The sequence below is a fragment of the Brachyhypopomus gauderio genome, chromosome 6, assembly GCF_052324685.1.
Source record: "Brachyhypopomus gauderio isolate BG-103 chromosome 6, BGAUD_0.2, whole genome shotgun sequence".
Classification (NCBI taxonomy): domain Eukaryota; kingdom Metazoa; phylum Chordata; class Actinopteri; order Gymnotiformes; family Hypopomidae; genus Brachyhypopomus; species Brachyhypopomus gauderio.
In genome coordinates, this window is record NC_135216.1 from 26,546,549 (window position 1) to 26,559,044 (window position 12,496).

The 12,496-nt window shown below is 53.5% G+C and overlaps 1 protein-coding gene across 1 annotated transcript in view; it reads right to left on the reverse strand.

The window, feature by feature from the left end:
* Nucleotides 1–75: 75 nt before the first annotated feature.
* The window catches only part of tanc2a (tetratricopeptide repeat, ankyrin repeat and coiled-coil containing 2a), a 27,455-nt gene continuing 15,034 nt past the window's right edge, over nucleotides 76–12,496 (reverse strand). Inside the window, 12 exon segments of the mRNA XM_077010137.1 lie at nucleotides 76–4,737; nucleotides 5,130–5,230; nucleotides 6,238–6,384; nucleotides 6,496–6,587; nucleotides 8,684–8,816; nucleotides 9,711–9,886; nucleotides 10,215–10,338; nucleotides 10,823–10,956; nucleotides 11,073–11,166; nucleotides 11,245–11,430; nucleotides 11,956–12,192; nucleotides 12,359–12,481. Coding sequence (XP_076866252.1) covers nucleotides 2,787–4,737; nucleotides 5,130–5,230; nucleotides 6,238–6,384; nucleotides 6,496–6,587; nucleotides 8,684–8,816; nucleotides 9,711–9,886; nucleotides 10,215–10,338; nucleotides 10,823–10,956; nucleotides 11,073–11,166; nucleotides 11,245–11,430; nucleotides 11,956–12,192; nucleotides 12,359–12,481 — 3,498 coding nt within the window. The 3' untranslated portion in view covers nucleotides 76–2,786.

A 12,496-nucleotide genomic window follows, 5' to 3' on the forward strand; every position in this document is an offset into this window, starting at 1 on the left:
TGAATCATTAAAAAAAGAACACACAGAGAACCAGTGAATGTGTTGCTGATTAAAATAAGACTCGACAACCACAGATAGGTTCAACTGGTGTTTCTTTCAACTTTCAATCATTTTTAAATTAGGACATTGTTCTCTCCCCTACATACAGTTGATTGTACAGTTTACAGTTGTTTAACGGGGCTAAAAATATGATGTTTCTGGCTTTACTCTCTGTAAAACTCCCCTCAGACCATTTACAGAGATTTTTGCTCGCAACAAGCCTAAATTAAATCAAAATACAAAATAAACATTACAAAATAGGAAATAAAAATGGCTGATGTTTTCTGTCCAAAAAGTGGGGGGAAAAGGTTTGTGCCACATTCCTTTCAGCGGTCGATATATATATATATATCCATAATTCAAACCAGACACGCTTGCGCACACAGAAAAATGTGTCAGCAGAGAGCATGCACTCTAATTAAGCTGAATATTTACAGTCATTTACAGGTCAACCATATGAAAAACAGGGTTTCAGAAAAAGAGGGGGGAAAAAAAGCTGACAATGTTGAATTTGATGTCCCGCCCTTCATCAACAGCAGCTGACAGTAACTGGTGCAGTCGCACAGACCCAAGGTCCAATCAGATGAAAGGGCCCGACCAATGGGTGCCTAGTTTGTTTAAAAACATGTGATCCAGCAGGACTCCTGTAGTGGATCTGGACTGGTGAACCACCACAACAGAAACCCTCCCCTACACAGGCAAAACGCCCCACAAAACAAGCAGGTGGTAAGAAAAAAAAAACCAAAGAAATCAATCATTTCAAATGACTGGCAACGTGTTTTTGAAGGCAAAAAGCTCCTGAGAGAATAGAGCCCAGCTGTCGGCGACCCCATAAGTGGTGTTGACCTGGAGATAAGATGAACGCTGGAGTGTGATTGATTTCCCACAATGCCTCAGGGTTTCACGAAATGATCCCCACGCCACAAACTCCAGATCTCACACACCAGAAATGATCTGAGACCACTTGGGAGCTCACGATGAACAATGACTCCGAGATGAGACTCACTGCAGCCAGCAACCTGGTGTCCTGACGGCAGAGATGTCACTTAAGGTTGTTGAGAGTTACAGCACGTCCTCTAAATAACGGAGCAATAAGACACAGTATCTATGTTTTCATATTTAACAAAGCTGGAACTGTTTAAGTGACTTCAAAAACATGTTTACAAAAAGCAAAGAAATTTCACATTACTGACCTTTTGGAATAGCAGACTTATAAATCACAACAGCATAAAGAGCTAAATGAAGTTTTATATATATATATATATATATATATATATATATATATATATGCTCAAACATAACTTAAAATGATAAATATTACTTTTTTTTCCATTTTGTCTTTGTGTCAGCTATGTACACATTTGATAGGGATGCCATTTAACAGCTGTATTTACAAATATAGCCACACAATATTTCTCCCGAGTGGCATCAGGGAAAGGTTGGGGCTGATCTGGGGTATCAGCAGCTGGCCTGAGGCACCCTGGCTGAATCTGAAATGGCTCCCGTGCTGTGTGTGTGTGTGTGTGGTGGGAGCTCTGGTGTTCTCTGCTCTTTACTGGGAAGTGTGGGCAAGAGTCCGGTGAGCAAAATGAAAGTAACTTGAGTCTACTGGAAGCAGCGGAGGTGGTGGTGGGTGGGTGTGTGTGTGTGTGTGTGTGTGTGTGTGTGTGTGTGTGCGGCCCGTCACTAGCACCGACGTGATGGCACTGGGGGACACACACGCACCCTGAGGCAGCGTTCGTCTGCACTGCTTGGTGATCACCAGCAGAAGAGGGCTGCTTCTTCAGGGGAGACATGGGACACCATCCGGTTTTCTGATGATGTGAAACTCTTTAATAAGTGAATAAGCGCAGTGCACAGTACAGTGTTAAAGTGACGGATCACACCCAGATCACACCCAGCACTACAGGGTGTAAAGGGGGTAGCACATTATTGTGCACTACATAGGGTGCAAAGTGTATGGTGCCCTGTTGTGCTCTGCTTAGGGTGTAAAGGGTATTGTACACTACCAAGCCCTACATTAGTGTACTAAGCCGGTCGTACTGAGCCATTTCTGACTGAGGTTTTGCCCATGTTGGATATAACATGCACTATATAGGGTATAAAGGGTGTAGTGTACGACGTAAGTCACGGGGAGCCATTTTCGAATAAGCCTTTGCATGGCCTAAGGATCGCAAGAGCACTCAGGAGAACGAGCAAGATGTTGGGTGGATGTTGAGAACCCATCGACTAAACCCACAGGGCGGCTCCGAGAGTGCTTGGTGTGGGCTAGGAATACACCAACACTATTTTCCAAGTACCAACCCTACTGATCACACTACCAACACAATTTTCCGTTTTAATCTCCGCGCAGATATATACGCTAGGTTTGCATTCTTGGCCTCGTAACGCGGACAACCTACTGATTAAACTCACATAATATCAAATGAATACATTATTGTATGTGTGTTATCGATGTTGATGGAATGTTAAGTGTCAGTATCGGTTCGATATTTATACTCTTGATGGTATCGGTGCATCTCTAGTCAGTGTACAGCAGTAAAGGCAGGTCCCCTCCTGCGGAAGCACCCGAGGCGTACCCGCCAAGCCCTCTTTCTCGTGTCCAGAGTTAACGCCTCTGCAGACGATCACCTCCCTACACGCACATACACACAGGAGTCCGTATACTCAACATCAGACTGTACGAAGGGAGGATGCCCTTTGTGCATCTGCCTCTAGGTGTGGCGCTTCGTGAGCGGCCTGCGGTCTCACACGTTCGACTCAACAAACGGCCTCTTTGGTTTGATGGGCGAGGTGGGGCCCTGCCGATCGGTGCGGCCCGCCTGCCGGAACTCGCCGTCCTGGTACGCCTGTGCCACGGGGAGTGTCCGTGCCACCTTCACGTCCGGATAGGTGGGAGCCTGGCTGACACGGCCCGTGTTGTCCGGCCGGTCCCGGGTGGCACCGGGGGGGGCGTAGTAGTCGTCCTCCAGCAGGTGCCCGTTGTGGGCGTTGTTGGTGCGGTTGTAGTAGCCGATGTGACTGATGCCGGCAGCCTGCTGGCTGTAGCCGGTGTTTCCGGGTGACGTCGCCGGACTGATCACCGTGTCCAGGGAAGACACGGCCCACGCGCGGGAGGAGGAAGAAGAGGAGGAGGCCAACGAGGGCGGCTGCTGCAGGTACTGGTGAGTCCGAGCCGTCTTGTCGATGACGCCCATGAAGGGCGTGTTTCGCGAGCGCACCGACTCGCCCGGGTACGTCCCGCCCACCAGACGCAAGTCGGCGCCCTGCGGTGGGGACACGGGCGACAGGTCCTCGCAGTATCCCCCCTCGTACGCCAGCTTCAGGGGCATCTCCATCTGCTGCGCCGATGCCGAGGCCCTGAAGCCTGGGCCTAGATTAGCGGCCGAGCCCGCCGTCAGGCTGCTGCTGGAGGGGGAGAAGCGTAGGCCCACGCTCTGGGAGTGGATCAGCGGGCGTGGGGTGGGCAGGTGCGGTTTGGGCTCGGCCGCGGCCGCGCTGACCGGACGCCTCAGTCCGTGGGCGTTCTCGGGCGAGCCCAGCTGGGCCTGCCGCTCCATCTCATGGGGCGAGACCGGGTAGTATGCGGTGGACTGGCTGCGGCTGATCTGGGGCGCCTGGCCGTAGCGGAGGCCCCCGGGCCCGGGCCGGTACGCGGAAGAGGGCCTCTGTGAGAGCTCTTCATCCAGGGTGCCGGGGTCCATGCTGACCGCCCGGGCGTACAGCCCAGCTACGGTCAGGCTCCCCTGAGCCTGCAGCGTGGCGGAGTACCCCACCTCCCCGAACTCCTCCACCTCCCCGGGGCAGCGGCCACTCATGGAGTGTGCCATCTGGCTGTAGGCGCTGCCGCCCAGCACGGCGCTGGAGTGAGCCGACGCTCCGGGCTGGTTGGAGCGCACGATCTGGGCCTTGGCCGGCTGCAGCCACTGGGCCTGGTGCTGTGGCAGTGGCACCGGCTGCGGGAGCTGGAAGGAGCGTTGGCCGCCCATCTTGGAGAGCGGGGACTTGGGCCGGCCCGGCAGCTGCTCGGGCTGGTAGCGGCCGGCGGCGGCCGAGGCCGACTGGGGCCGGTAGGGGCCCGCCTTCTCGGAGGTGGGGCTGGAGCGATACTGGGGGCCGCGTCGCAGCGGGGACGGTGGTGGGCTGAAGTGGGAGGAGGAGGAGGAGGTGGAGGCCTGGTGGGCGGGGGAGGTGTGGGCGGGGCTCGTGCGGTAGTGGGAGCTCTGGTGTGTTGGGGAGAGCGACGGCGACGTGGACTGGTAGCTCTGGCGAGTGGGCGAGGCTATAGAGGCAGGGCTGGGGCGGAGCTCGAAGGCCTGGCCCATGGAGAGGTAGGGCGCCTCCCGGTGGCTGGGGGAGGGAGGCATGTTCTGGATGACGGGCAGGCTGGAGGGACTAGAGCGCGGCTCGGCGGTGACACCTAGTGGCAGACCCTCCAAGTCACGCTCCAGGTAATCTTCATCTTCTTCAAACAGGTCCTGCACGGGCTCCATGTCCGAGAGGCGGGGCTCCGGTGCGGGAGGCGGGGCCATGGGAGGGCCTGGGTCGTGAGGCGGGGAAGGGGGCGGATCCAGCTCCTGCTGCTGGGCGACCTGGCGACACTCCTCCTCCACCCGCTGGAGCAGACGCTGGATCTCACGGTTGTTGGGACACAGGCGGGTGGCTTCACTCAGGTCCTCCAGGGCTGCGTGGAATTGCCTGGAGACGGAGAGAGAGAGAGAGAGACGGAGAGAGAGAGAGAGACAGAGATGGAGACAGAAAGAGGGACAGGTGTACAATGTGTCGGGGATCAGTACAGCACACTAACACACTAATCTGCAGAATGAATGCTGAGTACATTTTTAAACCCTTTAGCAAAATACTAAGTCCTGTGAACATGAGATCATCCAAACAGAAAGGGAAGGGAGGTCTGAGAGGGGGAAAGTAACAGATGTGGGAGATGAGAGGTCTGCAAGGCAGGAACAGAAATACAAGCTGATGCATGAACATGAACCCGAGGTTCCTGGTCTATACAGCATCGCTGAGACCAAACTGTAGTCAATCTTGTAGTTCTTAAGCCCCGCCTCCCTGCTAGGGGTCGCTACGGTTACCTGCTGCTGCGCTTGGCGCGGGCTCGTGCGTAATAGGCCTCATAGGATTTGGGTTTCAACTCTAGGGCCCTGGAGGCAAACTCCTCCGCCATGCCAAAGTCCTGCAAGCAACAACAGGCCAACAGTCATACACAGAGTCATACATGGAACCAGGCGCGCGCACACACACACACACACACACACACACACACACACACACACACACACACACACGACAGTCATACATGGAAGCAGGCACACACACATAAAAACAATAGTCATACACAGATTCATACACACACACACCATGCACATGCACACACACACACCATGCAACAGTCATACACAGATCCATACATGGAACCAGGTACACACACACAAAGAAACATACACAAACACGTACATTCAAAACAAAGACATACACGTGCGCACACGATAATAAATGCTACATACATATGTATGTGCTTACAGAGTATACACAAACATGCATGACAACATGCATATGCACACACACACACACACACACACACACACACACACACACACACACACACACACTGTGATCTTTGATTACAACTATAACACACATATAAACATACTTTACACAACAGGTCAACGTGACACAAATATGCCAATGTAACCGTACACACGGATATAAGACACAGAACACACACACACACACACACACACACCCACGCTCTACAGGGACAGCTGAACACCAGAACATCTGCCATCAGATTAGTCTCTGGCCAAGCTCAACCTCAGACACTGTAATCAGACACTTTACTCAAGACGCTTTACTTCGGTCTGACAGACTCATGAACTGACAAAGCAAACTGCGGGTGAGAGAGATGAAGATGATGATGATGTCGGCCACATGTCTAGATGGGCTTGGAACCAGCTGTTTCAAAGGGACATGCTTGCATGAGAAAAACATGACAGAGCTCCATTAACGCCCAGTCCAGGATTCTGAGCAATACATACGTTATTAGCTTTAACCTAATGGTGCATGCGATGGGCCAGGGGCCCCGTGATGGTAGTGGCCCCCAGGGGCCCCGTGATGGTAGTGGCCCCCAGGGGCCCAGCATGTGGGCGGAGCCACGGGTGGGAGGTGGTTCCGGTCACTCACATTCATTTTCCGGCGACAGCGAGACAGGTTGAGGAGCAGTGAGACCTTGAGTTCCCGGAAGCTCTTCAGGTCGTCGGTGAGGCCCTCGCGCGGAAACTTCTTCAGGGCGCTCTGGTAGCGCTGGGCCGCCTCCTTCACTTTACCCTTCTGCAGGAGTCAAAACACACGACACCGCCAGGTTAGCGCCCGCTGGACTGGCCACGCCCACAAGGAACTAGCCAATCACAGAAAGCTTTTAAGGAGGACGCGCCCCCCCACCTTGTAGAAGCCGTCTCCTTCTTCCATCAGTTTGGTGAGGAGTACGATCATGATGTCGGGCTTGGAGGTGGCCATCGCCCACGTGGCAGGACCTGCACAGTACAGGAGGAGTGGCCAGTTACCCCAGTGGCCCCGCCCCCCCCCCCCGTTCCTCGGCAGCACGGTGAGGCGTGGTGGTGAAGACACCGAGAAGGTCCTCCGAGAACTTTAAGTGCAGAGGGGCTTGTGGGGTTTTTTCATATGGGAGGTGATGGGGCCCGCTAAAGGGTGTGGCTCTGGGGTCTCGCTTAACTGCACAGCTCGGCGTTCTCCGGCCACTAACACACCCGGCTAACTCATCACGAGGGGCTGCTTGTGTGATTAGTCAGGGGTTTTAGAGCACAGTAAAAGAGCACAGCATTATGGGATCTGACAGCCGGAGAGCGAGGTCCCCGTTAAAGGAGGCTTGAATGTGCTCCCGACGCGGTACGGCCTTACACAACCCCTGGACCTGATGGCAGCCAAGAAGGTCAGCTGCACACGGCTAATCACGTACCGTCACTGACAAAAGAGATGGACCCACAACAGGACAAACGTTACTTTAATGTCTCGGTAACTCCAGGGAATAACCAACAGCGTAAACGTGGCCTGGAGCTCTGAGGGGGTCAGGCTGGATTACCGTCCGGGAGGCGGAGCAGAAAGCACAGGAGGCCATGCAGAAAGGGGCGGGGTCAGTGTGGGTTGGAGGAGAAGACCAGAGCGGCTGATTGGTCACGTGGAGGTGCTACAGCAGCGCCATGCATACGCAGACATGCACTCATGCGCAGGTGTAGAGGGAGAGGGGGCGGGGCCACAGGCAAGCTCCGCCCTTAATCGACTTTGTAAGCAAGGTGATTGCTTTCAGCATGCCCCTGAATGATGTGGGTGGTATGGGTCACGTTTCGGGCCGATTTCGGTCCCGAGAGTTCTTACACAGTTATGGCATGCCGGGGGGGGGGGCACAGTGAGGGTGCACTCCACACCACAGAGGACCACAGAGGGACAGAAACGGAGGGGTGTGGTTTCAAATAGCGGTCGGGGACACAGAGAGGTGATGGGGGGGGTTACCTTTGGCCCTGCTGGGGAGGGTCTGACATCCTGCTTACGGAGACGGGGGAAGGTGAGGGGGCGGGGTCACGTGTGTGAGTTCGACAAGGGGGCGGAGTGAACGAGTCGCCATGGGGTTTGCGTTCCGCGCCAACCCAGTGAGACAGGGCAAGAGTGTGTGAGAGAGACAGACAGAAAGAGGGGAGACCGAACCAACCAGAGAGAGACAAACGCAGAGGAAAAACAGAACAAGGAGTCGCAGAGAGAGAGAGAGAGAGAGAGAGAGAGAGAGAGAGAGAGAGAGAGAGAGAGAGAGAGAGAGAGAGAGATGACAACAGGACAAACAGATAAAACAAGACAGGGAAAGAGAAAAAAGGGAGAGAGGGTTGAAGTGAGAGGTGAAGAGGAGGGAGATGAGAGAAGAGAGCAGAGTGCAGCAGAGACAGAAACACGCAGCAAGGTTAGCTTCAGCCTCAGGGTTAGCGTTAGCATTAGCAGCAGGCAGGCTCTACTTCTCTCCCACCACAAGGGGGCGCACCACAGATGGCACCAGACACACAGGAACACCGTTCCACCTGTACAATTAACGCTGGGCTCAATTTCAGTTCAGTGGAAAAACAGAAGTGCAAAATTACCCCCAAGCTGGTGGTTACTGAGGCTTTAATGTGAGGTTCTTTACTACTAAAACCAATTCACACTGACGAGTTTGGAGTTCGCACCTGAATGTTAGAGGAGAGTGTTTAGAACAGCTGGTTGTAATGGAGGTGCGTTCTAGTGACAGGTGGCACACACACAGAGAAACACATATTCCCATATCACACATCCACAGCTAAGGATCAGGTTGGCATGTCTGTACAGTACAGAGGTGCAAACCAGGAAACCAGGTGAAGGAATCTGTAGAAATCCTCCAATACAGAAACTTCACACACATACTTGGTGCTTAGGAGTGTGAGCATTACTAAAATGAGACTGGTGAGGTCAAAGGGCTCGTGAACGGTTGGAAATAAAGGCGTGTCCATGCCCTCCACAGGGACAGTGTGGTCTGCTCCTACTGTAATACGCATCATACGCCCCATCAGACACGTTGACCCGTCTCTCTCTCCGCAGCGCCTGTCTGACTCACCTATCTTGGCCCCCTTCTTCAGCAGGGCCACCACCACGGACGTGTTCCTGCAGCCCACGGCCCGGTCCAGCGGCCTCATCCCGCTGTAGTCCACGTGCTCGATCATGGCGCCGTGCTCCACCAGGAACTGCACCTGAGCACAGACAGTCCCCCCACCACAGCCTACGTTTGTGACACAGCCTACGTTTGTGACACAGCCTACGTTCGTGACACAGCCTACGTTTGTTTGTGACACAGCCTACGTTCGTGACACAGCCTACGTTTGTTTGTGACACAGCCTACGTTTGTTTGTGACACAGCCTACGTTCGTGACACAGCCTACGTTTGTTTGTGACACAGCCTACGTTTGTGACACAGCCTACGTTTGTGACACAGCCTACGTTTGTGACACAGCCTACGTTTGTTTGTGACACAGCCTACGTTTGTTTGTGACACAGCCTACGTTTGTGACACAGCCTACGTTTGTGACACAGCCTACGTTCGTGACACAGCCTACGTTCGTGACACAGCCTACGTTCGTGACACAGCCTACGTTTGTTTGTGACACAGCCTACGTTTGTTTGTGACACAGCCTACGTTTGTTTGTGACACAGCCTACGTTTGTTTGTGACACAGCCTACGTTTGTTTGTGACACAGCCTACGTTTGTGACACAGCCTACGTTCGTGACACAGCCTACGTTCGTGACACAGCCTACGTTCGTGACACAGCCAACATTTGTGATACAGCCTAGGGACACAGTGATGTTGTTTCTGGTGACCACACTACACCACACTTTCATTTGTGTGACCAGTAGTAAACTGGGGAGGAGTCTTCAGTCCTGCCGAGGACCCGGCCTACCTCTGGTGCTGCTGGGGTTTGGACCGCAGCTACGTTTACGTCAAGCACTTATTTACTCTTTTGTTGTAAACACTGACTGATGACTCAGTAGTCCAGTACATGACTCAGTAGTCCAGTACTGATGGGCAGTGCTGAGTTCTGACGGGTCAATCATTCAGTCAGCGCTCAGAAGCGAGACATGTCCTCACCACATCCGAGTCTCCGTAGAAGGCAGCGAGGTCCAGGGGAGTTCGGCCACTCTTGTCCGCGTGGACGGTAGCCGCGCCCCTCTCCACCAGGGCACGGACCAATGGGAAGTGGCCTTTCAGACACGCCCAGCTGAGAGCAGTGAGCCCCTCTTTGTCTGTGAGAGTCAACGAGGCACCTGTGGACCAAGGTCAGAGGTCAGTGACAGTGACTGGAGACCCAACACTTTACCTACAACTACATGAATGTGGGTTAGAGTATGTACATGTGTGGATGCTCTGTGTATATACGTGTGTGTGTGTGTGTGTGTGTGTGTGTGTGTGTGTGTGTGTGCGTGTGTATATGTGTGTGTGCGCGTATGTGTGTGTGTGTGTGTATATGTGTGTGTGTGCGTATGTGTGTGTGTGTGCGTATGTGTGTGTGTGTGCGTATGTGTGTGTGTGTGCGTATGTGTGTGTGTGTGCGTATGTGTGTGTGTGTGCGTATGTGTGTGGTAGTGGGCTCACCCTGTGCTAGCAGGAACTCTGCTGTGTTCAGGTGGCCCTCAGAGGCCGCCACCATGAGAGGAGTCCGGCCCTGTTTATCAGTCACGTTCACATCCTCCCCGTGATTCTGTAGCAGCTCCACAATCTGTACACACACACACACACACACACACACACACACACACACCCATGCACGCGCACACACATGCACACAAGACAATCACACAAGAAGACAGGGAAAGTGTGTGACAGAACAGGGTTACATTTCAGGCTTGTTTGAGGTTGAGTATGTGTGTGTGTGAGAGTATGTGTGTGTGTGAGAGTATGTTTGTGTGTGTGTGAGAGTATGTTTGTGTGTGTGTGAGATTATGTGTGTGTGTGAGAGTATGTGTGTGTGTGTGAGAGTATGTGTGTGTGTGTGAGAGTATGTGTGTGTGTGAGAGTATGTTTGTGTGTGAGAGTATGTGTGTGTGTGAGAGTGTGTGTGTGTGTGTGTGAGTATGCATGTGTGTGTGTGTGTGTGTGTGTGTGCATGTGTGAGTATGTGTGTGTGCATGTTTGTGTGTGTGTGTGCGCGTGTGTGCGCATGTGTGCACGCGTGTGTGTGTGCACGCGTGTGTGTGTCCCACCTGGCAGTGGCCCTGGCGGACGGCGCTGAACAGCGGTACGATGCCACGGCGGTTGGGCTGGTCCACAGCAGCACCCTGTTCTAACAACAACCTACACACCTCCAACATCCCCCTACCTGCAGCAGCTGTGAGAGCTGGGGGGGTGTGGAAGAGAGATGGAGAAAGTTAGAGGAGAGAGGGAGGAGGGGAGACTCACACTCTCTGACACACACACACACACACACACACACACACACACACACACACACACCTGTTTCACCCCACAGTGTGTCAAAGTTGTTTATCTGGGCACGCTCCTCCTCTTCCTCATCTTTCTCCGGCAGGTCCAGTAGGTATGACGCAATCTACACGGAAGAGGTGTGTGAGCTTTGGATCTGTGTGTGTATACACGTGTGTACACAGATGTGCGTGTGTGTGTGTACCTCGGTGTAGCCCATGCTGGCCGCCGCTATGAGGGCTTGCTGCACTGCGTGGCTCTTGCTGAAGCCAGAGGACTGCTGCTCTTCTGAGCTCCAGTCCAGCTGCACCAGGAACTTCACCACCTCTAGGTGGCCCCGCAGAGCTGCGTGCACCACCGCACACTGGCCGTTCCTGTCCACGTGATCCACCTGCACGCACGGGGGGGCACACGTACAAGACAGAGGGGGCAAGAGTCAGGACACGCTGTCCACGTGACGACACAAAAACAGGAGCTGTGTTCGAAATAGCATACTACATACTACTGACGTACTGCTTGGGCCACAAATCAGTATGCAATATACGAATAAAAATAATTCGTAATTTTATAATAAGTTTTCCAGTACGCAAAACTTACTACTTCCGTAAAATATTCCAGTACACGAACATAGCTATCTTTGTGGTGTACCGCATCCCATCATGCAACGCCATGTTCACGTGACCCCTTAGTATGATTTGCCTTCGTCACATACTGGAAACCTTACTGCATACTACTACGAGGACCAGTGTGCAGTATCCAGTATGTACTGAGTGCAGTATGCAGTAGGCTATTTCGAACACAGCCAGGGCGTATCTGTTGTCATTATGCTTTAGGAGTCGGTCAAGGAAAATCAATCCAAATAAAGCTGTGATTGGCTGGATCGGACGGTCCTGATTGGCTGAGGGGCAGTGCTGACCTTGGCTTTCTTGGCACAGAGGGCGGTGACGATGGGGAGGTGTCCGGAGGCGGCGGCGTAGCCCAGCGGGGTGAGGCCGCTCTCGGATGCACCGTTGACCTCGGCCCCAAACTCCAGCAGCAGGGCCACCATCTCCAGGTAGCCCAGGTGGGCGTGCACACACAGTATGGGGGCGTTGTTCAGCACCTCTGTGCGGTAGTTCACATTAGCTCCTCCCAGAATGAGCAGGCGAGAGACCTGCGGAGAGGGGGAGAGAGGGGGAGAGAGAGAGAGACAGAGACAGAGAGAGAGAATATGTCTAATCTTTGGAGAACCAGCGGCTGGACCAGGTTTATGTTCTGATCCAACCCACTGTACTGACGAAGTGACTGAAGAACTGGACTTAAAATCACGTCCCTCCTACCTTGATGTTGGGTGTGTAGAGGTTGCGCAGAGATGCCAGAGCAATTGAGAGCCCTTCCGTACTGTACGACACCCAGAGCCCCTGCAGCACGGACGAGGAAACCCCGACCTTCTTACTCAGGCCCTGTTGGACAACAAC